At 35.7% G+C, this 27590-nt stretch overlaps 1 protein-coding gene and 1 long non-coding RNA gene across 8 annotated transcripts in view; one reads left to right on the forward strand and one right to left on the reverse strand.

Moving 5' to 3' along the window:
* Window positions 1-295: 295 nt before the first annotated feature.
* On the reverse strand, window positions 296-18402 carry LOC140697574 (uncharacterized). Of its 2 annotated transcripts, none has more exons than XR_012074726.1 (3): window positions 18341-18402; window positions 17088-17155; window positions 296-410 (listed from the first exon to the last, which is right to left on the reverse strand). It is a non-coding gene; the product is annotated as an uncharacterized lncRNA (long non-coding RNA). The 2 variants fall into 2 exon arrangements; XR_012074727.1 differs by lacking the exon at window positions 296-410 and adding an exon at window positions 9676-9753.
* A 79-nt stretch (window positions 18403-18481) lies between these two features.
* MTERF1 (mitochondrial transcription termination factor 1) overlaps window positions 18482-27590 on the forward strand; it is a 415935-nt gene continuing 406826 nt past the window's right edge. For 4 of the 6 annotated variants that reach the window (XR_012074507.1, XR_012074506.1, XR_012074508.1 and 1 more), the window contains exons 1-2: window positions 18482-18552; window positions 19059-19120. Coding sequence is in view for 2 of the 6 variants with exons in the window: in XM_006207662.4 (XP_006207724.1) it covers window positions 19116-19120; window positions 22952-24119 (1173 nt within the window). In the remaining 4 variants the exon portion in view is untranslated. The other 2 variants (XM_006207662.4, XM_072965037.1) reach the window with 2 other exon arrangements.

The raw sequence follows: 27590 nt of genomic DNA on the forward strand, positions 1-27590 counted from the left end.
ATAAAACTTAAGAATTGTTTTTTTTTAATAAATGAGAGGGCAAATAAGAATAAAGAACACGATGTTATATAACATTCTTTTTTCTTAGAATTTTGGTTCCTAAAAGGGAACACACCTACAGGACAATGCATCACAATTTTATTGTGTTTAAAGCAGGATTTTTTACTTTTTTTTTTTGCCTAACGAATATATGAAAATGACCTTAACAATTTCCTACCCTCATTAGGGTGTTCTTATAACTATACATTTAAAAACTGGATTTCCTTATAAAAATTTTTTAAAATCTTACCTTGAACTAAAGAAAGATATTGTAGCCATTAACCATAGTTCTTGTAGACCACATTGCAATTCTGTAGCTTGATACATTCTATACTTTGTCCTTATTTTAATATTTAAATGATGGCAAAACTCTGCATAAGATATTAGAATAATGATCAGTTATAATCTGCTAAGATATTTACAGATTGTCAAAGAATTCAAAAGATAGTGATATATAATATCTACAGTGGAACTTTCTAATGGTAAGTAGAATATTTTCAGTTTTGCAATTTCACCCTTGTAATCTTTAAAAGATATTAGCACAATTGCAAAAACATTAATTAAAACTAGTCAGTGATAAAGTGGTTTGAAAAGATTAAATAACCCTTTTTCCAAACAAGGAAAAAAAAAAAACAGAGACTTTTTGAGAAAACATTTAGTAAAATCTTAGAAATAGAAACTAGCATCTTCCCCTTCCCCATCCAGTTGCCTAAAGCATCTGGAAAATTCCCATAAAAATATTTAACTGAATACAGTTCTTGGTCAAGTCATGAAGCTTTGCTATTATGCAAAGCTCCTTCATTCTTAGAACATAGAAGCAGCATTTACAATTTGATATTCATTTTCTTTAGGGCTGGAGTATGGGAAGAGACAGGAAAAAAGAATTGTTGCTCTACTGACTTATTTTTAATTTCTAAGTCTATATATAGATATATATTTAGTGGTCAAGCCTCAATTAACTAGCTCATATAAACAACCAGGTTTTTAAGTTTCATACTTGTCCACACTGAGCCTCCAGCAATTTATCAATTATAGTTCAGGTTTTCCCACCTCAGCACTGGTTCCCCTAGCTGTTTCTACCCAGGAATCTCTGTTCTGGTAAGCTGTGACTTCCTGTATTCATCTGTCTCTCCAATCTTGGGGGGCAGCTACTTGCCCTGTGTCCTCCCCTCTCTTATGGACCCAAGAAGCATGATTTTTCAGTGTGTTCAGCTTTTCACTTGTTAGGATAGACTTCTAAGCTCCTTACACGCAGAAATGGAAACCAGAAGTCCTATCTAGAGATTTTGAACCACAGAGGTTCTAGGTTTGTAGACACAGGAACAGCTGACATCAGGGGTGAGGTGCCAAACTGATGTATGAGGATTTAGTTAACCTTCCTGCCCCCATTTCCTTTCTTCTTGGCTTCCAGAACGTTGGAGGGTAGACACATATTCTCAGATGGGATATTGTGAGAATCCCCTCTTAGGAAATGGATCAATACATTGGATACCCTCTAAGTTAATAAATCACCCTTAGAGGAGACCATTAATCAACAAGCTCTGCGTATAAATATACAGACACATGCATACAGAAAATCAAGAATGACCAGACACTGGAAGGAAACTTTTTACATTTAAAGTGGAATCCAAAGTAAATAAGGAACTTAGAGAAAGCAGAGTCAGTATAGAGAGTGAAGGAAAAAAGAATTTTAGGCTTATATAATGTATATTCCTAGAGATAAAGAAACAGTGTTGATTGTGTACATGAGGCAAAAACAGAAGGCTATAATAAAGTAATATTCAATAACCAAGAACAAGCTCTTGGAAAGGAAAATAAATAATGAAAATGAAAAAGTCAGTAGAAGATTTGGACGCTAACCTTCAGGAAATTTCCACAAAGTAGAATAAAACAAGGCTTAGAAGGAAATGCAGGAGAAAAGATAAGAAAATTAGAGGTCTAAAATCCAACTAGTAGGAGTTTCAGAAAGTGATAACAGAGAGAGTGAAGGGGATAAATATGAAAGAAATAATACAAGAGAATTTCCCAGGACTAAAGAGCAGGACACCCTACTTTGAAAGAACCCAGAGATTGCTCATCATAGCGAATGAAAGTACTCCACCAAGGCAATCATTGAGAAATTACAGAAATCTGGGCATAAAGAGATTTTGTATTCTCAACTCTCTTGCCCCTCTTCTTTGTCCTTGCTTGAGAAAACCACAATCCTGGTAAAGTGCAACACTAAGCTCACTCTTTGTACCCAAGACCCACCAATAAGACTGCCAGAAAACCATGCTGACTGGTTTCACCTTAAATTAATGAGCCCAGGTGGGCTCTTAATGCTACATTGCTCATGCCTTATTTTCATGATTCATTCTCTCTCAAAGTGACACCTTTATACCTTCGCTCTCATTAAACTCCAACATCCTCACTTTCAGCTAACAATTTTGCTTTTTGTTGCTGGGAAGAGTTTGGAATCAATTAAAAGAGATCTCCTACTATCATGATACCTTCCTACTTGCATCATGAGGCCCATGTTCTACCTTCTCCCTTTAGTTTTGATGAACTCTCCTAGCAAAAGCAAACTTCTCCTCTTGTACATTAGATTTCATTCCCTCTTACCTACTCAGGGAGATTGCTCCAGTAATTCCCCCCTTTCTGTCACAAATCATCAAATTTTCTCTCCCCTGGATAGTTTTTCATTAAAATGCAAGTATGCTCTCTCTCTCACTCTTGCTCTGTGTGTGTGTGTGTGTGTGTGTGTGAGTGTGTGTGTGTGTGTGTGTAAAACCAACCTTCTCCTTAGTTCTCCAGCTATTGCTCTGTTTTTATTTTTCCCTTGACAGTAACACTCCAGCTACCTCCAAATTTCTCTCTGTCCATTCTATCTTAAACCCATTCTAGTCATTTTTTTATATCCATCATGCCATCAAAACTGTTCTACCCAAAGTCTCTGATAATCTGCATGATGCCAACTCCATGGTCATTTCTCAGGCCTCATCTTCCTTCACCTATCAGCAGGATTTGACACAGATGAAAAAACTCCCTTCTCCTTGAAACACTTCTTCACCTGATTTTCAGGAACACATGACACTTACCTAGTTTTCCTCTTCACTTTCTGCCTGCTTCTTTTCTCTTTTATACTGATTCCTTTTCATCTCTTCAAGCTCTAACTGTCGAAGTGCCTCAAGGCTCAGTTCTTGGATTTTTTTATCTACTCACAAAAGGGTGATCTCATCCAGCAACTGGCATATGACCATCAGTATACTGACGACTCTTAAATTTCTTTCTTAGCGGGGACTTCTCCCTAGACTACTTGATATCTCTACTTGGTATCTCAAATTTAATATGAACAAAACCGAGCTATTGATATATACCCTCCAACCTGTTCCTCCCATAGGCTTCCCCACTTCATTTCATTGAAGGGCAACTCTGTTCCTCCATTTTTGCAGGTCAAAAACCCTGGAGTCATTCTTGATTCCCCTATTTCACATTCCACATCCAGTAAGTCAAGAAATACTGTTAACTCTACCTTTAAATCATGCCCAGAATTTGACCACTTCTCACACCTCCACTATCACCACTCTAGTCCAAGCCACCATTAAAACTCACCTGGATTGCTGTAATAGCATTCTAAGTGCTTGCCTTATCTCTGCTCTCAGGTGCTTCTTTACTCAGCTGCCAAAGGTGAGAGCAGTCACATTTCTGCTCACAACAGTCCAATAGCATCTCATCTACTTTAGAATAAAAAGCCAAGTTCTTACAAGTTCTGGCTCCATCTTACTGCTCAGAGATCACTGCCACCTACCTTTTACCTTGTATACTTTGCTCCAGCCACACCAGCTTCCTAATTGTTCCTTAAACAAGACAGACACTCCTGTCTTAGGGCCTGTGTACTTTATAGTGTTCTTTCTGCCCAGAACGGTCATCCCTTGGATACTGGCATGGCTTGCGCCCTCACTTTCTTTAAGTCTTCACTTAAAGCTCTCTTCTAAGTAAGGCATTTCTAATCCAAATTTCTACCCCTTACACTGTATATTCTCCTTTTCTACTTGAGTACTTATCACTACCTAATATATTGTGTACTTTACACTTATCTTGCTTATTATTTGTGGCCCACCCACCACTAGAATGTAAGCTCTACAAAGGCAGGGATATATGCCTTTCTTTTTTCAATGCTATAATCTCTAGCCTCTAAAACAGAACCTTCCACAGTAATAGCTGCTCAAGAAATATTTGTGAATGAATAAATAATACGTTTTCTAAAAGCTCCTATAGAGAAAACAAAACAGATTCAGGAATCAGAACAGCCCTGGGCTTCTCAATGGCAACACTGGAAGCTGGAAGACAAGAGACCAATGTCATAAAAAAATGTAGAGGAGAATGATTTCCAGCCTCCCTGGATTCCAAGGCAAACTGTTAAGAAGGGCAAATTAAAGATGCTTTTAGATTTGCAAGATTTCAAAAATACTGTTCTCATAAACTCTTTCTTAGGAAGCTATCAGATAACAGACTGACAAAAAAAAAAAAAAAACACCCAAGAAATGGGAAGATATAGGTTCCAGGAAACAAGCAGTTCAACACAAAGGGAGAGGTAAAGGGAAAACCTAGGAAAATATTTGGTAAAATTCTAGATTGTCATCATGCAAAAAATCTAGAGAGTGATTTACCTATACAGAAGCAAGAGGACCTGGACTTCAAGAGAGATGTCTCTGAGTAAAAATCAGAACTAATAGTTTATCTGATATATGTGTCCATAAGGTAAGAACTTCTACAGTCCTGTTGAAGAGTTCATGAAATAATTAGTAACAAGTAAACAGAAAACTAAACAACACTATGTGGCTTAGTTATGAACAATATTTACACAGTAATAATAACATGAAATAATGATCAAATAATTTGGCTAAAAATTGTTAAGGTGGGGTAGAAAAGAATGTGGGGAAGCTAAGTACAGGAGCCAAATCCAAATTTGTCAGAGTAAGAAGCTGATATACAAACATCTAAAATGGAATAATAAAAGCAGCAGTATAAGCATATTACTTAGAATTATGAATATAAATAGCTAAAGAAAGAGAAAAGAGTTGAAAGAAGCTGCCTCTGGAGACTGACTTTGAGAGACTAAGAGAGACAGGATCCTCAGAGTCCCGTACTCTTCATTATAAACTTTGTAATGCTATTTGACTTTTTATGATTATATAAATGCAATTTTCATAAAAATAAAAATTTAATAATTTCATGTAAAATGAAGAAACAGTATTATAGAAATGTCATCTAGAGTTATAGAAGTAATAAAAGGAACTAAACACAAATGGTAAAACACAATGGTTATCTCTGAAAAGTGAGATTGCGGGCTGAGTTTTTATGACCATAGGCATGATTGCTTTTACAACAAAAATAAATGAACAAAAGATCCAATCACATACCTGTGAGAATGGGAAAGTCCTGAAAAAAAGTTGTGAAAGCCTGCTTTCATTAAGGGCATTTTGATAGAACATATGTTCTATCACTAACAGAAAGAAGCCACTCTTTTGAGAAAATGAACATGTTTGGGCTTCAATGCTATGATGTTACAATGACTTACTCTAAAAACTCAACCTATATCTTAATATGAAAGAAAGGTGCCTGTTGGCTTCACAAATACTGAAATACAAATTCAAAACTGTCCACTTGAATTGAAATGACCTTCCTGGAAGAATTAATCCTCTTGGGATTTTTTTCTAATCTTATTTTAGGAACAGATTTTCTCTAATACCCAGTGGAGTCATTTGGGTTCTGACACAGAAACAGCAAATAAACAGTTACAATAGATAAATATTCGGTTTAGGACTTTTGTGTGTGCCTTTGAGGGTTTCATGGAACCCACTCATTAATTACACTGAGGTTACCCAGGTGAAAATATCTGTTTTTATTTTTTAAAACACTTCACAACATCCCTCAATAATTAATGTTTTAAAATTTATTATAAAATATTTTTATTATGTAATATTTTAATACATACTGAAAACATATTATATGTATAATGCATACATAAGAATAAATGAATACCAGTTAACCCACCATTCAATTTAAAAAATGGAACCTTAGCAATATCATAGTAGCAACTCCCTGGGTGTTCCTTTCCACACCCCATTCTTATTGCTAAAATAGCATTCTCTACAGCTAACTTCACTACTTCCTGTTATGATTCAAATTAATTTTGTCTGGCTCTATTTTCTGAAGAGTAATATCTAGGAACTATCTTTGCCTTCACTCATAAATGAGTGAGCACAGTATTTGGAGTTCATAGATATGGTTACAATTCCAATCCTGCCACAACTTTCCTAATTGTGTGGTTGTAGACAAGTTATTTAACTCTAGGATGCAATTTCCTCATCCGCAAGGCAAGGATAATAATTTCTCATTCTCAGGGTTATTTTAAGACTTAAGTGAGCTAATATATATAAAGCACTCATTACCTATAGCTATTTATATAGAAAGCAAATCATTGTGATCTTATAATCTGTTTGCAAAAAGTGAAAGAACTTTAGATATATGATTAGTTTCTTCATTTGGTAATCCTTGCTTCAAAAATAATTAAACATAATCTAAAAAGAAGTATTTCTCATTTTTTTCTGGATATTTGAATAACTAAATCCATTCAACCTCTATGGATGATTTTTGGTTGATTGTGAAGATTTAGTTTTCACGATAGCTAAATGTCCTGTTTACTAATTAATTAATTAATTAAAAGATTAATGTAAGGATGAAGAAAACAACAGAGACTGCACTTGAGAAGTGTCAGTAGGATATTGATTTAGTTTAGATCTTGTGTTTAGCTGACATAGCATCATAGACACATAGAAAAGGGGAAATGACTTCAGAAATATCTCATTTTAGTCATTCATTTTTAAAAAATCATTTTTCTTCTTTAAGAAATAATGGAAATAGCTCTTAACAATATAACAATCTGGAATGTTACTGGTTAGTCTGTCACTATGGTAGCAGCATCGGGAAACATGTAAGATACATTATTCTAAAAATCTAGAGGTTGACATCTACATTCGTACAAGGAGACTTGTTTATCCGAGATATAAGATATAAGATTTAAGAGATATCAAATCAATTCTATTTATACTCCTGAATTATATGAAATGTTATCTTCTTGAGAGAGAAGATACTAGTGTGTAAAATTCCAGAATATCTTAAAGATGGCCAACATCAAATAGCTCCAGGAATGCAATCTGTTGAAACAACAGTAGGATGAAGAATTGGCCCTTTAAATTTAAACCTACTTAATGTTTTGGTATCACATATGATGCTGAAGCTAGAAAGGATGATGGTGATGATGATAATGAATATGTAACTTTGAGTGAATCAGGACAGAAGATTTAATATTGGTGTTAAAAATAATCATTTTAGTGTATTCTTGCCCATTCTTCTTAAAGAGCAGTGCTACTTTATTTTCATTGATGTGCATTCTATGCTGTAGTCCTGCTTTTTGACTTGTATATAGTGATGAAATATGTAACATTTACACAATTAGGTTAATTTTAAAGGACTACTGTAAGGCAGTGAAAACTCAAGAAACAGAACAAAGTATATGGTGTACTACTTTTTTTATGAAAAGAAAAGAAGAGGGGAGAAAAGGGAGGGAATTCATATATGTATGTTGGCAATGCGCAGTATTGTTGGAAGAATCTCCATGAAACTGGGTATAGTATTGGCCTACAGAGAAGAGAACTGGATAACTGAGGAAAGGAGATTTAAGGTTTTATTATATATACTTTTCTATCTTTGAATCACGTGTATGTAAAGCTTCTTTTTTTACATATACACATACATATATGTACACACACATAATTTTTTTTAACTAAAAAGAATATAGTCTCATGTCCTGGAAGAAATACACTGTCGGATATCCTTCATTTCTTCTTTCCTTTTCCACCACTTCAAGAGGATTTAAGTTCTTTTGCTAGTTAACAAAGAACAGACGTTTCTGTCTTTACAACTGGCCTGCACAATCATTGATGAGTAATTAGAGAAAACTTAGACCTCTTAACCGTAACATTTTTTAAGTGTTTGTATGTAGCGGGGCCTCTGCAATCTAAAGAGATTTGATCATTATAAAGGCAGAAAAGAATCCCTTTGGGGGTTGGAACTGTTTATGGTCTAAACTGAGTAACCGTCAAATTATTCCAATGTACTACATACAGTCTCAGAATGATACTCTAGCATAAGACTGTAATCAAATTTCTGAAGATGGTTGAGTTTGTGCTACATAAAATCTGTAAAATGTTATATAACATATGTGTGCACCATATATGTAAAACATATTTAGAGATTAATGGCAATAGGTTTTAAAACTTATTTCAACTTTTTAAAAGATGTTTTAACTTTAAAACAATGAAATAACATCTCTACTAGGAAAAAATGTTAAAATTTCAATACATAAAAAGAATTACAATGAAGTATCACCTTTCACCAGTCAGAATGGCCATCATTCAAAAGTCCATGAATGATACATGCTGGAGAGGGTGTGGAGAAAAGGGAACCCTCCTACACTGATGGTGGGAATGTAGTTTGGTGCAACCATTATGGAAAACATTATGGAGATTCCTCAAAAAATTTAAAAATGGACTTACCATATGATCCAGGAATCCCACTCCTGGGCATATATCCAGAGAGAACTCTAATTTGAAAAGATACATGCACCCCCATGTTCATAGCAGCACTAATTATAATAGCCAAGAAATGGAAGCAACCTAAATGTCCATTGACAGATGACTGGATAAAGAAGCTGTGTTATTTTATACAATGGAATACTACTCAGCCATAAAAAATAAAATAATGCCATTTGCAGCAAGATGGACGGAACTAGAGATCGTCATTCTAAGTGAAGCCAGAAAGAGAAAGAAAAATACCACATGATACCACTCATATGTGGACTCTAAAAAAAAAAAGAAGAAAAAAAAGGGACACTATGAACTTATCTACAAAACAGAAATAGACCTGCAGACATAGTAAACAATATTATGGCTATCGAGGAAAAGGGGTTGGAAGGGATGAATTTGGGAGTTTGAGATTTGCAAATGTTAACCATTATACATAAAAAGAGATTTAAAAAGTTTCTTTTGTATAGCACAGGGAACTATGTTCAATATCTTATAATAACCTTTAATGAAAAATAATATGAAAATGAACATATGTATGTATATGCATGACTGTAACATTGTGCTGTACACCAGAAATTGGCACATTGTAACTGACTGTACTTCAGTTAAAACCCTCCCCCAAAAAATAAAACGAAAGAAAAAAAGAAAAAGAATTACAAAGATCTTATAAAGTGTTGTAAAATGTTATCTTGCTCATAGGTGAAGACTGCCTCAAATCCTGTATTTTGTGATTATTTCATTGACTGTCATTGAGAAACAATGAAAGTAATTTCCTTAAAAGAAATCTTAAAGATACTAGAGAAATATTCACATTGTCATATGCATTCTCACAACACAGGTACAAACACATGCAGATCAGATCAATGCCAATTCATTAATGTTTTCCCCGCCAATCCCAGGAACTCATATTTATTTCTCTTCTAAAGATGTTTAAACGAATGTATAGTTATACAAATGGACTGGCACTTGATCTAATCCTCTAGAATGACTGTAATAATACATACCGCCTGGAGAAGGATGTCTTTGTTTCCTGGATCTTGGAGTCGTACAACATATGGTCTGGCAGATTTTAAGCTCCAAGTATCTATTTTTAGACATGATAGCTCTTTACCCTTATCTTTTAATAAAAGAGAAAGCATTTGCTGAGCTGAGACTTGCCTTCATAGTAGTACTTTAGTTAGAAAGCAAGTGCCTTTGTCAGCTTAGAAACTTTGGTAAGATGAATAATTTAGTCTGTAGGAATAATATGTCTAGAGAAGAAATTTAAGTAGGTGTTAGATGGCGCAGGTAATTAATTAAATGATCTTAGGATATCTGATTCACAATGACTAATTTAAATATGCACTATAAATAAATACAGATCATAAGTCATGGTTGTGATATTCTCAAGGGCAATACAGAATACATAATTCACCACATAACAGGAAAAATTTATTGTTTTAAAACATTTGAGAATTGTCTCTCTCTGTTTTTTCTTTTGCTAATGTTCACAGAGAATCACAGTGTCTCATCAAAACAAAGAATACAATCAAGGCAAAGGTTGTATTTAATGCCAGGAAAAGTGGACATATTTTAGAGCACTTACCTTTAATTGGATAAATATTTGAAGTTTAAAAGTATTTCTCTGAGAATAGTTCTACACATTACAATAGGGATTGCTTCTTCAAATTGTCATAGTAATTAACTGGGTACCAGGAATGCTGTGTTTCAGCACTCTCCTTGGTACTGGGAAAATGACATATACTAGATTCTCCCGGGCTGAAGAAGAGACTAACTCCCTCCAGGTCACTGAGGGCTGGGAAGTCATCAGTCTTACCAACAGAAACGGATGTCATTAAAATCTGCCCCCATATTCATTTCTCTCCTTTGGCAAACCTTAAGGATTGTCCCCGTGACACTGGAAAAGCAGACTACTTAGTTAAGGGGGTGTCCGGGGATTGTGTTAGGTATATTCATGTATTCCTCAATTTACCGATCTGTTGGGTTCCAAAAACTTCGGTATTCAGAATAGAATTTTAAATTAAGACAATGTTATAGATGGTACTAATGTTCTGAAAAAAATCCGTAAAATGAAGTGTCAAAAAAAATAGTAAATCCCCAAACTGTTTTAAAGCAAATATCAAAGCAGAAAATAACTAACTAATTAAAAACAGTATGCTGAATGCTGGTTTCTGAAGAAAAGGTTTCTTTAGAGAAGAATAAAAAGAATACAGACTTTTATGAGAATTGTGAAGAGTTTTTAGTAGCACTTCTATGAACTCGAGAGGTTGTTCTTTCTTCTTACGTTAAAATTTCACTTTAAAATATGTCACTTTTTTTTTCTGGTTTAAATACAACACTTACACTAGTCTTATGCTTAGACGTGATCACAATCATAGTGAGGGAGGAAAAAAGGGATCAAGGGAAAGAAGAAGATTCTAGAATTAACTAGATTCAAGTTAAAAGAAGGAGAGAAAAAAGGAAAGGTGATTAAAGATGCAATGTCTCTGGGAAAGAGATTATTAGGAAGTATTACTAACAGAGGTATATGTAGTAAAATAAAGAGAACTATCTAGCAGCTTGACATAGGCATGGCTGAGTGACAGTAGGTCAGTTTCCTATCCATGCCTGTCACCAAGTGACACTGTTTATTCAGGACAACTTTGGTACAGTGGTTTGAGCTGGGGGTGGGAGTAGGGGGCGGAAGGCAGCAGGAAGGCATTAAACACCTACTGTTTTGCCTGCCCAATAACTGCTTCCCCTTCATTTATTCCCCATGTTCCTTTGGGTCAGGGGCCTAATCACAAGGAACAACAATAGCCTGTAATTACTGGAACTGGGAGTCCAGGCTACAGTGGGATTAACCTCTGAGCTGCTGAGCTGCTAGTCTAAGGCTCCTTGAATTTTCCCTGGCTAGGAACAGAATCAGTTCCAGAATCCAGAGTGGGCTTTAACCAGCAGGTGAAAATTAAGCAGTAATTCTAAATTCTGGCTATACATTCCAGTCATCTGTTGAGGATTTAAAAAAACTGAAACCCAAATCCAAACCAAACCAAACCAAACAAAAAAACCCACACCAATGTCTGGGCCTTATGCCAAACCAATTAAATCAAATTCCCTGGGGGTGAAGAGCTGAGCTTCAGTATGCTTAAAAAGCTCCCTAGGTGATGCTAATGTGCAGCTAGGATTGAGAACAGCAGGATATGAGAGATACAGAGGTGAAAAAGTCAGGTGTCATGGGTAAGGGTGAAGAGAGAAGCTCTACAGGCAGCTCTGGAGTAGGGAACACTTCATGCTCCACTGGACTGCCTAGTATCAAAGTGAGATTTGGGGTACTCGGAGGAAAGCAGGAGTTATCCAGCAGATACAGGAGTTAGGAGTGCAGTGAGGAAGGCTGGATGTCAGTATGCTAAGGCTTCCCATTCTTTGTTATTTTGCTCAGAGATAGCCTTAAATTCTCTCCTCCATGATTATTTGACAAGGAGCACCCAATGTCTAGCCAAGGTTAGCAGTTATTTAAAATTTAGCAGAATCTACTCTTTTTGCACTGATTTGAGTGCTGAAGACGGGAGGAAGAAAGAGCCATCTTCATGTGATCATAAATCTACCACTCAGTACATGGAGAGCAAACCTCCCACTCAATAGAATCACAGAAGTTTAGAGCAGGAAGGGACCTTAAGTATCTTCTGGTTCAAAATTTTTCTTTTGAATTGTGAATATCTCCATTAGACTTGTCAAAGTCTAGGAATGTCTCTTATGCTTCATTGTTTCCCTGGTGCCCACACAGCGACACATAAATATTAGATGAACAACTGAATGAATGAATTTTCAGGTGAGGAAGCTGAAATGCATAGTCAGTAAATTAATCAGTTCATTCATTCACTTAACACCAGTAAAAACAGAAAGCTTTAGATATCCATGAGAATGAATGTACAGCATGGGGACTATAGTTAACAATACTGTGTTGTATATTTAAAATTTGTTAAGGGAGTGGATTTTAAGTGTTCCCATTCCACTCATAAAATAATGGTAACTATGTGAGTTAATGGATGTGTTAATTAGCTTGACTATGGTAATCATTTCACAATGTATGAGTATATCAAATTGTCATGTTGTATACCTTAAATATATACAAGTTTAATTTGTCAATTATACCCTAATAAAGCTGGAAAAATAAAACTAACAAATAATTTCAATATATTCCTAATTTTCACTTTCATTTAAGATAATGTAGTTTTCTTCCTATAATGGATATTTCGGTATTTCACAAACAAAAATAAATTTTTGCAGCTGGAAAAAAAGAAATATAAGAAGCTAGAGTACTTCTGATGCTCTTAGAAATACAAGTAATTAATTCAACCAACATTTTGATGTACTTACTAGGGAAGGCTTTTGTTAGGTGCTATAGAGGTTAGTAGAGTTAATTATTAAGAGCCCAAGCTCTGGATTCAAATAGCCTGAGTTTGATTTCTGGTTCCTACTTCCTGGCTGTGTGATATGGCTATTTAACCTCTTCATGTCTCCCTTTTCTTAACTGTAAGGTGGGAATAATAAAACATGCCTTGCAGGGATAATAGTTCCTTACACATAATACCTATTCAATAAAAGCTAACCATTATAAACATGATTTGATATTATCTGCTCTTTGAATCCCCTTGCCCCCACTATTAAGATGAGTGGGACTTTATTTTAGTGAACCTCATGTGGGTTTGCCAGTCTGGAGATGGGGCTGGAGTATAGCTGCATTTGGGCAAAAATGGGGATAGGAGTTTGGAGTCCTGAGGACCATCCAAAAGGAAGAAAATGTGAGCTAGTGAGTCCAACAGCAAATCTGAAAGTTGTTTTCCTGTATGGTATGGTGGGTAACCCCCTTGACAAAATCTGTAGTGAAGTCCACTTTGCTCACTGATGTTTTCAGGTGATGTGGTTTACTTTAGCAGAACTCAAAGTGGTTCTGGGTTCTGAGATTCTGGATTCAACAGGGTGCAGCTGGCAAAGCCGAAGCATAGGAGGACAACTGGCACCTAGCTTCCATAATGGTGAATGAGACTCAGTCTATGCCCTCAAGGAATTGCTGGCTAACAGCAGAGGAGATCAAAATGTATGCTCTATATTCATTTCAACACAGGGTAAAATGCATTCAGTTTTACATGACTGAACAAAGTGCTACAGAAGCACAGAAGTGGAAAAGACTTATTCTGAGTGGGAGTTTGGAAAGGCTCCAGGGAGAGATGATATCATCCTCCCTGGGTTAAATGACTATTATGAACTAAATGTATCACCCTAAAACTCCTATGTTGAAATCCTAACCTCCAAAGTGACATTATTAGGAAGTGGGGTCTTTGGCAGGTGACTGTAAAGGTAAAGCTTTCACAAATGGGATTCTTGCTCTTATGAAAGAGATTGCAGAGAGCTCTCTTGTTCCTTTCTGCCATGTAAAGACATAGTGAGAAGACAGTGTCTACCAGGAAGGGTCCTCACCAAACACTGAATCTGCTGGCACCTTGATCATGGACTCCCAAGCCTATAGAATCATGAGAAATGTTTGCTGTTTAAACCATCCAGTCTGTGGTAGAATGAAGAAAGGGAAGTTGAACAGAAGAAAAACAACTCTGTGTACTACTCGTGTTGGAAAGCCAGAACTGAAGTTGAAATCTTTGACTCTCCATTCCAGTTCTCTACTCATTACTGCTTATTCATTTAACACATATTTACAGAGTATTCTATCAGAATTGTATTTGGCTACAAGCAACAGTATACCCAGTCAACAGTGTCTTACATAGCAAAGGTCTAGAGACAAGAGGTAGTGTTGGCACTGTTTTCTAATACCATGCAGTCTCAGTTTCCCAAGCATGACACTGCACTTTCTTGCCTCTGATCCTTTGCCCGCTCCTCTGCTCTCCATCTCTACTTGTTAGTCATTCTCTTAGATCACTAGGGCTGCTATAACAGAAATACCACAGACTGGGTGGTTTATAACACCAGGCTGACACATACTTTCCTTTCTTCATATCAACCCTTAAGTTAGATCATGGCAACAGAACCTTAAGAAATATCTTTCAAAAATGGAAAGCAGTCATTCAAAAATGGTAATATTATTTTGTCATTTAGTATATTACATGGTGGCATTTCAAAGCATTGACAAAGAAAGTATTATTCATTAAATGATGTTGGAATAATTGACTAGCAATTTGAAAAAGAAATAACTAAATCTCTACCTTGTTTTCTATTCCAAAGTAAAATCCAGGTAATTCAGATTTAAAGGAAAAACATGAAAAATAATAAAGTTCTGGAAGAAACTATGGGTGACTGTTCTTTATAAATGAGAGATGGAAAAAGGCTTTTTAAGTGCGACAAATAAGTATAAACTCAAATACAGTGTAGGCCTGGGGTTAGGAGGACAGGTTCTAGAAGATACCACCTGGGTTGAAATCTTGGTTCCACACACATATTAGCTTTGTGACCTTGAAAAAGTCACCTAATCGATCTAAGCCTCAGTTTCCTCATCTACAAAACTATGATACCTATGTCAGAGGACTAAATAAGGAAAATAATTTTATGTGTAAAACATTCTGGAAGAATATAAACCAAAAGGACATAAATAAAATGTGAATGGTGGTTATTTCTAGTTGATGGAATTATGCGTGAATTCCGCCCCCCTTTTCTATAATCTATAGAAAAATATTTCTACTTTTGTATTTTGTGTAGTGAATTAAAATATTACTTCTCTCTGAGTGTCAGCATAGCATTGCAATTATGATCATAGATTCTGGTTACAATCACTTACTAGTTCTATGAGCTTAGACAAGTTACTTAGCCTCTATCTCAGTTTCCTCATCTGTAAAATGGAGATATTTCCACCATAGACTTAAGTGAACTAATATAGGTGAAGTGATTAGACTAATACCTGTCAAGTAGCGTTCTACGAACGTTTCAAATATTATTAATATTTTCTGTTCTAAGTCCTTTCTCTCAAAATTCCTATTCTTCAGAAGTCTTTAAGTCAACAAACTAAGTTACAGATATATGTGAGTAGCTCATTATAGTTTAATGCAGGTGTGTGTAGACTATAGCCAATGGCCAGGTGGCCCTTGAGTTAAGAACAGTTTTTACATTTTTAACGAGTGAAAAGACAGAGAGAGAGAGAGAGAGAGACAGAGAGAGAGACAGAGAGAAAAGAATTGCAAAAGAGACAGTATGTGGCCCACAAAGCCTAAAATATTTACTATCTGGGCCTTTTTGGAAAAAGTGTGCTGCCTATTGGCTTAATTTCTTTTCCCTTTCAAATATGCTTCTGATTTAAAACCACCATGTGACAAATACCAAGGAATAAATCTCTAAAGGTAAAATTTCAAGATACACTGTAAATAGGAAGGGATATAATTTTAGAAAAGGAAGATTTTATTCCATCTTGTGAATATTTGCTCCCCTGCTCTGTGGCAAGATAATGTTTTCTTCCGGTGGTTAAAAATCACTTCATGGTAATTGAAGGCATAGAACAGTAGGATCAAGCAACACAAAAGGTACTCTCACCAGGCTGAGAGGAATCTCAAGAAGAGTACTGTGTTTCTCTTGGCCAACTCTGTCCTGCGGATGATGGCAATCTAACTACTATGGGAATCCAGGATCATGTCGGGTCTGGAATCTGCAAATTTGCTAGGCTAAGTATCCAGTTCCTTGCCATAGACCTTTGTGATAATGATTCTAAAAGTAGGAAAGCTGACTCATGAAGTCTTTCTAGACCCTGGTTAGGCGTATTTCAGAGAAAGAAAGTTGCCAGTGCTAAAATCTTTAAAAATCTAAGGTTATTAAAAAATAATTGTTCTGAAAAGGGGGAAAGGTAGCTCTTTAGTTTGTTTGCAAACAGCAGGAGTATTAACAACCTGTACTAACAACTATCTGAGTAACTTTACAGTTTTACTCAGGCTTAAGCAATCTGCAGCCATTCCATTTGTTTTCATATGCAAACCATATAAAGTATATATGGTTTTCACTCAAAACCAATGACAACCAAGTAGTAGTCATTGCTCCTACTGGAGATAATGACAGCATTTCACAAGTCATTAACGATTAAACCTCTTTGCAAATATGAGAAGAAAAAAACAAATTGATGATACACGGTCTTAATCCAACCATTATTATACTTTGGTTGTTATTCTTTTCAGCATTTCATAATATGCATTTAAAATATATTAATAGTTAGAAAATTTGGGGCAGGAAATATGTAACTTGTTTTTAAAAGAATCAATTTCTTTTGCCTACAAGACATCACTAAAAACAAACTTAGTAATGTTGCTTAAGGAAGTCTGAAATAACCTTTGATAATCTATGTCAGTACAACAAAGCATGTGCTATAAATCACAGAAGACTTACTGGTCAAGAAGGTATAAGACATGCACTCTCTTGCTGCCTCCTATTCTAAGGGTTTCAGCATCTCACCTGTAAAGTAAGAGCACTGAGTCTCCATAGTCTCAACAGTCTTCTTAAAGCCTGAAGATGAATGATTCCTAAAAAAGATTTTATTGTTTTACATTCTGATTGCAAGGAAGTTTATAGATATAACATTTATATATTTATGCATATAAATTTATATATTTATATATACTAGTAAATACTAATTGGGATATAAAAGTTCCTTCCATGCAGAAATTCACATAAAGAGACCATTTCTAATTCTTCAGGACTTTTTTTTTTTTTTAACCTGGAGCAACTGAGGTAGATAGTTTCACTTACCAGATAGACTGGCTTTTTTTTAGCCATTTAAAGTCCCAAAGGTAAATCTTTATCCTCATAAACCAACAAAACAGAAAGTTAATTCAAAACAAAGTGACAGCAACAAACCTGCAAGGAGTAATCTAAGTGACAGAGTGAGGATAAAACATTAATTGGTTCATCGGTGCAGAAATGAGATGAAGAAAATTCTACCATTATGCTCTAACATGGAGGAGGGTGACGCAGGAAATTCTTCCTTGCAGTAAAATTCAGGATCGACCTTCTCCCCTACTTTATTTTTTTAAGGACCAAACTACCCCTTCTTGTGGAAAATAATTTTGCAGCCTGAAGATTATTTCATTAATCTACGGATAATCCTTCTTTTCAGGGTAACAGTAGAATTGCCTTGAATGGAAATTTAATCTCCGTTGCCACCATCCCCAAGCAGGTGAGACTGAGGAGACCAAGAAGGTTTAAGGCGACGCCTCCAAAGGGTGGCAAAAACGCACTGGCTGTAGAGATTAAGATTCTATTGAAAATTTGATTTAAACAGCCTAAATTCGTCACAATTTAAAGAGAACCAGAAATAATCCGTGTCGTAAGCACTTAAGTCGAAGCATACTAGAATCGCTTCCCAGACTGAAGGCTGAGGCAGAATTCGGGACTAGCAGCCACACTCCAGGGTTTCTAAGGTGCTTCAACAACGAAACAACCTGGAACTGTTTCATGAGCCTTGGTTCACACGCGTTTTCCTGCACAAAAAGCCGATGTATTCATCTTCGTCATATTAATCACATTAATAAGCGTAACCATCCTACCAGGCTGCAAAATTAATGTATGTATCAGCGACTTTCCCACAGTGTGTCAAGGGAGTAAATGGATCTCCGCAGGAACTCTCGGCTTCTGGCCCAGCCGTCAGGAAAGCTCTGCGTCCCGCCCCGCCCTCCAAAATCAGCCTCAAGGGCCCTTCCAGCGCTTACCGCGGTCTCCTGCCGCCCTCTGCCGGGCCTCTGGCGTCGGACTACTGAGAGCAGTAGCGCGGCCCCCTGAGAGCGCCACGAGGATGACGTCACTTTTGAGCGCCGCCCGTGGCCGGAAGTTATTCTTCTCCACTTCCGTCCCTCGATTCCGCTCCAGACACCGGAGGCGGGAGTAAAGCTCTTTACCGCGCTTAGTTACAGTCCAGGTTGAGGTCGGTGACTCGCTGCCGCTAAGCTTTTTCATTTTTAGAAGCGGGTCTGGGTGATTGTGTTGTATAGCGGAGTCCCATCCCTAGCAGCTCCTTGAGGAGTTTCCTTGTAGAAAGAGGGGTGAGGAGAACAAGTGGAGTGGAACCCGTAGGTTCGAATCTTGCTTCAGCTAAGTCAAGTTAGTAGTGAAGTTCGGCGCTTTTTCTGATTTTGTAATTTTAGGAATGATACCTACCTTTAAGCTGTGGAGTTTAAGTAAGATAATGTATATGAAGCACTGAGTTTTGGTTTTACGAATCATTTTTTATTCAGCTACCGTTTTCCATCATACTCAGGAACGTACCTGGCATTTTCTTGTCAGTTATCTCTGGGAGATTCTTAGTATACAAGAGATTATGCATCTCACGGGAACATTATACAGTGTTATGTGAGATTTAGCTCTTTGTTTTGTGTTACGAAGTCCTGACAATATTTTGTCCCACCCTCCCTTTTATTTTTACATTTCTAGGGACGTCAGCTTTCCAGTTTTTCTGGAGGATTGCAAAGCCTTCTTTCCTTAAGACAAATGAGGTGAGAAATGCATTGTTGTAAAGATCTCCAAATTTAGCTCGTTATGTCAAAAGAAGACCAACTGAATGTTGTATCCTGGAACCAGTGGTTACCCATTTCCATTAAAAACCTCTTTGTCCAGGGAATTGTGGAGCAGAGGGGAACATAAATCCTTTTTTATTCCTTAGACCTCACAAGTTACAGGTACAGAGATTTTCAGTATATTTGTTAATTTTGGCCTTTAGCCCTTGCCTTTGGTTAGTTAAAATGTCAGTATGAGAGACAGATTGAAATAAATTATAGACTATTAATTACTTTTGTAATTCTTAGATTGAGGCATTTGATAATCTTGCATTAGGCTGCTGAAATATTTACTCACCTTGCTAGATATAATAGGACTATTTTGAATGGATATTAGGTGCTAAAATAATATTGATGTTTATCAGGTTTAACTTTTTTGTGTTGGAAACTGAAAAACAGCTTTTATTCAATTTTCCCCCCTCTCTGTATATATTAATGTCCCCCTTTTTTTTTTGATCTTACATTTTCTGAATTTTTTATTTTTATACAGTTTTTAAAGATTGTATTCCATTTACAGGTTTTACAAATACTGGTTTTATTTCCCGTGTTGTACAATACCTCCTTATAGCCTACCTTAAACACCCAATAGTTTGTACCTCCTCTTTCCCAACCCTATATTGTCCTCCCCAACCCCATCACTGGTAATATCTGTGAGTCTGCTTTTTTAAAATTATATTCACTAGTTCTTGTATTGTTTAGATTCTACATATAAGTGATATCATACAATATTTGTCTTTATCTGTCTTATTTCATTTAGCATAATGCCTTCCAAGTCCATCATGTTGCTGCAAATGGCAAAAATTTCGTTCTTTTTTATGGCTGAGTAATATTGTATTGTATATATGTATATATACTACATTTTCTTTATCCATTCATCTGTTGATGGACATTTAGGTTGCTTCCATAGGTTAGCAATTGTAAATAAAGTTGCTAGAATGCATGTATTGGGTGCATATATCTTTTTGAATTAGTGTTTTTGTTTCTTTCAGAGATATACCACGAGTGAAATTGCTGGGTCATATGGTAGTTCTGTTTTTAGTGTCTGAGACCCCTCCATACTGTGTTTTTTTTTAACTTTTTTTTTTTGAGTTACAGTTTCCATACTGTTTTATACAGTGGGTACACCAATTTATGTTCACACCAACTATGTATGTCCCCTCCTCCCTTTTTATGTAAGTGATATTATCCTAGCCATACTGTTAAGCAGTTTGCCACTTAGAATATCTTGGACATCTGTCTATTGTGTTAGATCTGCCTCATTTTTTAAAGCAGGCTATATAGTATTATACTGTATACATATATGACAATTTATTAATCATTCTGCTATTGGTGGCCATTTGGTGGTTTTTTTTGTTTGTTTTTTGTTTTTGCTATGGCAAATAATATTATAATGGTCATCTTTTTTTTTTAATAACAAATGTGCATTCTTACCCTTTGTTTTCTTTGAATAATCTCCAAGTAGTAGAAATGCTGGATTAAAAGGTATGATGGATGGTGCCAAATTCCCTTACAACAGTGATATTTGAGAATTTCCCCTATTTTCTCATATGTTCAACTGTTGATATTAGTTACCATTGTTCTTAGGCTTAGCTGAGACTGCTCACACTATTTTCTTGGGTCAATTTATTGCAATTACATTATTGCAATCAAAAGCAAGTTTTTGTTGCCAGTTCTAAGTCCAGTTCAACTCTTTTTTTTCCCTACATGAGTAGAATACTTAGTTTTACATTCATTAATAACAAATTACTATGAGACAAATGATTCACTTTAACGTTAAGTCGAAGATTTGTGGGAAAATGCTATTTGAATGGGATGTTGTACTATGGATGGACATCGGAAGGATGGCCTTTCTGAATGACAGAACAACTTAAGCAAAGGCAGGGAAACAAGAATGGTCAAGGGTATTTAGGCTTAGAGATTTGAGAAGCAGTGGTACTTGGTTGTGAGGTTGTAGAACAGAAGAGACAGCTAGAAAGGTCAGTCTGAAGATTTTACCTTGTAGGGGAGAGCTACAAAGATTTTTAATCAGGGAATGAGGGGCATAATCACATCTTTGTTTTACAAATGTACTATGGTGGCAGTTTTAGTGACTGATATTAGAGAAGCAAGTTAGGCAGCTGTTATAGACCGAGTGAGAGAATAGCAAAGAGTGGAGTGGTTGGATTTCAGAGATACTGCCAGCTGAATATAAATGATTTGATGACTGTGAGGTTGACGAAGAGAAAAAAAGCAAAGCTTACTTCCAGACTTTTTTTTATCATGAATGACTATTAGCATAATACTGACTTCATTAATCAGAGGAGAGCTAGTTTGTTTGAGGGCTGAGAAAGATACTGTTTGGGTTTGGACATGTTAATTTGAGTGAAAGATCTTTCCCTGAAGAATGAATTATAACCAAAGACATAAAATCCACCTATGACAGATTCAGAAGAAACCTTAATTTATTACTCTTTTGTTGAGAAATTTGGCATGTTTTTACTTACTTTAGTTTGTCACTAGTAAATTTTTTTAACTCTCTGTGGCTTGTTAAGCCCTGTTTATCAGGAGTAGAGTGCATTGCCTAGAGTAGTGACCTGCAGACTTTTTTGATCATTTACACACAATAAAAAAAGATTTGTACATGTACCTCCAATATATGTATATTTATGTACTGATTAGTTACATACATGTTTTATAGTACTATTATATTATATGCATTCTAAAGCATATAAAAATAGAAATTTTAAAAGGTCAAGACAAATGTAAGTTGCAGTTTTACTGTTTTCTTCGTGCATCCCATTGGATCATCTTGTACCCCTCTTCGGAAAGCACTGGCCTTATCTACAGCTGTCAGTGTTCTGTCCCATTATCCAGTAGAGGTCACCCTTGAGCAGCTGGAAGAGAGAACAGGTTGAGCTGTGCAAGGTAGACTTCATTCTTTAGGTAGGAGAATCTTACTATTTATTTTCTTTCTTTCTTTCTTTCTTTCTTTCTTTCTTTCTTTCTTTCTTTCTTTCTTTTTCTTTTCCTTTTTCAGTTTTATTAGGTAGAATTATTACAGTTTGACTGCACATACACATATTACATGTAAATACATATATACAGTATACTGCACCTTTTTTTAGTTTACATATATTATTAATTATTGTTTCTGGAACAGATTAGGTCTTTAGCTTTTTAAACTTACATAGTTATCAAAGGAATAAAGCCAACTACAAAATAAGAATCAACAGAATGTGGTAATCCAAGCATAAAAGACAGTCAAATGTGCATACACATTATTTTTAAGTTTTTAAATTCATGCATTTTGGGAAGAGTGTGCAGTTACAGAGTAGTAAGTGGTGTTGTAGAGACGTGAAGAATAATGAACACAGAATATGGGGCAATCTGAAATGTGCTTTTGCTGTTGTTTGATGTTTACTTTGTGAGTGTCCTGCATTTTGTTTGAATGTTATTTGAATCTATTATTTTGGAATCTTTTCCTAATTCTTTGAGGATCTGTAGGTTATCTGAGTTACAGAAATGTTCCAGCCTTATAGGCATGATCCAAATTCTTGTTAAATTGAAGTAATTAAAAGGACAGACACAGAGGAGCTTTTTTTTATATGGATCTTGAAAGCTGGTCAATGTAAAAGTTGCTGAATTGTTACCATGGCACCAGGAGCACAAGAAAAGCTGGATATCTAGGTATTTTCTTATAGAAGTGACCATGATCCTTATAGGGTCCTAATATAGTCTTTTATCTGTTTAACATGTGTGTTTGTATAATATTATATATGTTGTTTTACACAGCATTCCGAAAAGTTTGGGCTACCTGACCATTATGGCACCAAGAAACCTCTTGTGTATGAGAAGTAACTTTCTCTTTGGTTCAAGATGTTGGATGATCCACTTTTCAGCAGAGATCCTTCTTAAATCAGTTTCATTTAGGCTTTTTGGTGTGAAGCATGGTAATGCATACAGTGAGTCTTTGGCAAATGAAGAACTGCTGAATAACTTACTTACTATGGGAGTCGATGTTGACATGGCAAAGAAAAGGCAGCCTGGAGTTTTTAATAGGATGGGTACCAATGAACAGGGCCTGAAGACATTTCTTCTGTCTAAAGGAGCTAGCAAAGAAGTGATTGCTAGCATCATATCAAGATACCCACGAGCCATGACACGCACACCTGAAAGTCTTTCATATCGGTGGAATCTGTGGAGAAGAATTATGACATCAGACCTTGAAATTGTAAATATTTTGGAGCGTTCCCCTGAATCCTTTTTTCGGTCCAGTAACAACCTAAACTTAGAGAATAATATAAAGTTCCTCTACTCGGTTGGATTGACCCGTAAATGCCTTGGTCGATTGTTGACCAATGCCCCGCGTACGTTCTCCAATAGTCTTGATCTGAATAAACAGATGGTTCAGTTTTTGCAAGAAGTCTGTTTATCTTTGGGTCACAATGATCCCACAGATTTTGTCAGGAAGATAATTTTGAAAAACCCTTTCATCTTAATTCAGAGCACCAAACGGGTAAAAGCTAACATTGAGTTTTTACAGTCAGCTTTCAACTTGAACAATGAGGAGCTGCTTGTTCTGATATGTGGTCCAGGAGCTAAGATCCTAGACCTTTCCAATGATTGTGCCAGAAGAAACTACACAAATGTGAAAGAGAAGCTGTTTTCTCTGGGATGTACTGCAGAAGAGGTACAGAAGTTTGTTTTAAATTATCCAGGTTTGATTTTCTTGGGAGAGAAGAAGTTTAGTGATAAAATAGACTGCCTCATGGAAGAAAAAATTAGCATTTCACAAATAATTGAAAATCCTCGAATTTTGGATTCCAGCATAAGTACTTTAAAAAGTCGAATCAAAGAATTGGTAAATGCTGGCTATAACTTGAGTACATCAAATGTCAGTCTTTTGTCTTGGAGTCAAAAAAGATATAATGCTAAATTGAAGAAGTTACATAATCACTAGAACGCTGTTCTGGGGAATTAAGAAAAAGTCAGTCTTATAATGTAGTGATATAATTTCATTTTGAATCTGGACCTATTAAAAAGGAGAGGTTTGATTTCTTAACTACATGTATAATGTTCCTTTGGGTGTTTTACTTTAAAGGTTCGTAAAAACTCATGCTTAGTATGCTCAAGTATCATCTTCCCAGCTACCTTTTCTGTAGCTTGAATTAATACAACATCCAATTTTATGGTGCAGGCTGTGGCTGTTGTATGAATGGTAATTGCTGACTGCTAAGGCAGAACAGTGTGTAGAAAGAAAGTATAAAATAAGCTTTTTTGATTTCTGTTAGATTTAAAGATGGACAGATTCATCTGGATAGTTCTATTTCTTCTCATTGTTTTGAATGGCAACCTATTTCACCTGTTATTTCATGCATCTAAGTACAGTTCCTCTTCAAAATAAAATGCCAGGAAATATCTGAAAACAGAAAGGAAGAATTTTTCATCCCAAATTCTACATACTCCATTTAAACCAGTATGCTTCCCGTTCCCCAGTTTAGGCTCAATTCACTGTGAATATTTTCTGATTTCTTTGAGGACAAGGGCAATGGTGCTTGTCAGGATAATGCTCACCCAAAGATAACAGTCCTAATTTTCAGAACCCATGGATATGTTACATTACGTTGCAGAAGGACTTTTTAGATGTGATTAAGTTAAAGACCTTAATTTAAGGTCCTGAGTTGGGGAGACTATCCTGGATTATCTGGATGGGCCCAGTGTAATCAAAAAGGTTCTTAAAAATGGAAGAGGGAAGTGAAAGAAGAAGTCAGAGTTACGCGATGTAAGAAGGACGATGCACTTTTCCTTTGAAGGAGGAAGGGGACATGAACCAAGGAATGCAGGTGGCCTCTAGAAAATGGAAAAGATAAGGAAGCATTCTCCCCTAGTTAGAAAGGAATGCAGCCGTGCCAAGACCTTGAATTTAGTCCAGTGAGACCCATGTCAAACTTCAGACCTACAGAACCAGAAGATAATAAACTTGCGTTGTTTTAAACCACTGAGTTTGTGATAATTTGTTATAGCAACAAATAGACATGTAGCAACTAAATAGATGATTATTTGCATTTTAGGTGAACAAGTGTACCTTTTAGTATCATATCTGTATTTCTTCCTCTCAGAATATATCCACCCATCTTTCTGGAATGGCTAATAAATTAGTGTTTGTAAAGCCCTCTAAATGTATGGGTAAAAAGACTAAATGTAAGTAATAAAATCTAAATAAAGGAATATTTTTGCCTAATGAATGTAGTTTAAAGAAATAGTGATAGTTTCTGTATATTTATGTTTTGTTGGTGTTTTTTCTACTATAAAGAACCAGGAATTTCTAAAGTCATTAATTTAAAAGAGAAACATGCTATCTGTATCTTGAAGACGTTCACAATCTAGCTCTGATATAAACTGAAAGAGAAGGAACAAATTATATGATCTTAATTACTTTTGTTTTCCAGAGGCATTTGTTTTCTAAATATGGGTTTTGAATTAACAATGGCACTTAACCTTTTAAGCTTCCTTTCTTTCTTTTTTTTCTTCTGTTGAAATATGGTTGATTTACAATTTTATGTTAGTTTCAGGTGTACAGCATAATGATTCAGTATTTTTACAGGTTATATTCTGATTTCTACAAGACAATGGTTACTACAAGACAATGGATACAATTTCCTAAGCCTTATTTCTTATCACTGATTTCCCCCCCAAAAACTTATTCCCACCACTGATAGAAACAAAATGCCTATTTTTTCAAGGCCATTTGTGTATCAGTGATACTCTTACTATAATTATTTGCAATAAATTATTTAATGGCAAGCAAGGGCTTCATAGAGACATTTCATCAAAGTGATATATCTAGACACCATTCCTAACTAGCTCTGTAACTTTGTGTAAATATTTTCATTTTACTGAACTTGTTTCCTTGTCTATAAGATTAAAAACTGACCTCACAAAGTTGCTAATCAGGTGATACAGGGTCTCTTAAGTTTCTTGCACATAGTAACTATTCACTGGTAGCTGTAATCAATAGTTAACAGTAGCATTTTTAAAAACAGCTTTATCAATGTATTATTCACATATCATATAATATACCAATTTAAAGTACAGAGTTCAATTAAAAATATTCCTAACACCATATAATAATCACCACAATCTAACTTTAGAATGTGTTTGCACCCTTTAAAAGAAACCCTGCATCTATTAGCAGTCAATGTGCATTGTCCCCTCCCACTTCCTTGGCCCTAAGCAACCATTGATCTAGTTTCTCTCTATAAATTTACCTATTCTGGACATATCATATAAATGGAATCATACAATATATGGTTTTTTTGTGACTGACTTCTTTATCAGCATAATGTTTTTAAAGTTCATTCTTGTGGCATGTATCAGTATGTCACTCCTTTGTACTACCAAATAATATTCTATTGTCTGGATACAGTACTAGTATTGGGAGTAAGTTATATTGTCATGACTTAAAACATGAAGTATTAATTCCTTAAAGTCTTCAGACTTGTATGGGAGTACTTTTTGAGGTAGTACTTTGAAATCTAACAAGTTTATAAGGAATGTGAGGGAGATGGGCAGAGGAAATAAAGGCTTATTGGCATCAACTGGTCATGAGGATTTTACCTGGGCTGACAAGAGCTGATACAGCAGCAACAGTTGCCAGTGGCCATGGAGAATGTGGTGTCACCAGAAGTAAAATATAGCACCCATTTAGGGGACTGGGGAAGGACAACTTCTTTGTAGAAACAAATGGATAATGCTTGTTAGGCAAGATTAATATGTCACATTTTAAGATTTGAGTCTGCCTGAGAGAGAGTCAGTTCTTTAAAAAAAATATTTAGTTCTAGGCATGTCTTGGGGATTATTGCTGGTTTAGTCAATTCCAGATGACTGCAGTAAAGCCAGTCACATGGATTTCTTGGTTTCCCAGTGCATATGAATGTTATGTTTATACTATAGTTGTAGAGTTATGTTCATATATCTACCAAGTGTGCAGTGGCATTATGTCTAAAAAATGTGCATTCCTTTATTAAAAATACTATATTGCTAAACAATGCTAGCCATCATCTCCTTTTGGCTGGTAAAGAGTCTCGCCTGGATGTTAATGGCTGCTGACTGATCAGGGTGGTGGTTGCTGAAGGTTGAGGTGGTTGTGGAAATTTCTTAAAATATGACGACAATGAAGTTTGCTCCATGAATTGACTTTTCCATTCATGAATAATTTGTAGTACGCAGTGCTGTTTGATAGCATTTTACCCATAGTGGAACTTCTGTCAAAATTGAAGTCAGTCCTCTCAAACCCTGATGCTGCATTATCAACTAAGTTTGTTCCATAGCCTAAAGCCTTTGTTGTCATTTCAGCAACCTTCACAGCATTTCACAAGGGGGAGTTTCCATCTCAACAAGCTGCTTTCTTTGCTTATCCGTAAGGAGCAAT

Source organism: Vicugna pacos, chromosome 7 (genome assembly GCF_048564905.1).
Source record: "Vicugna pacos chromosome 7, VicPac4, whole genome shotgun sequence".
Classification (NCBI taxonomy): domain Eukaryota; kingdom Metazoa; phylum Chordata; class Mammalia; order Artiodactyla; family Camelidae; genus Vicugna; species Vicugna pacos.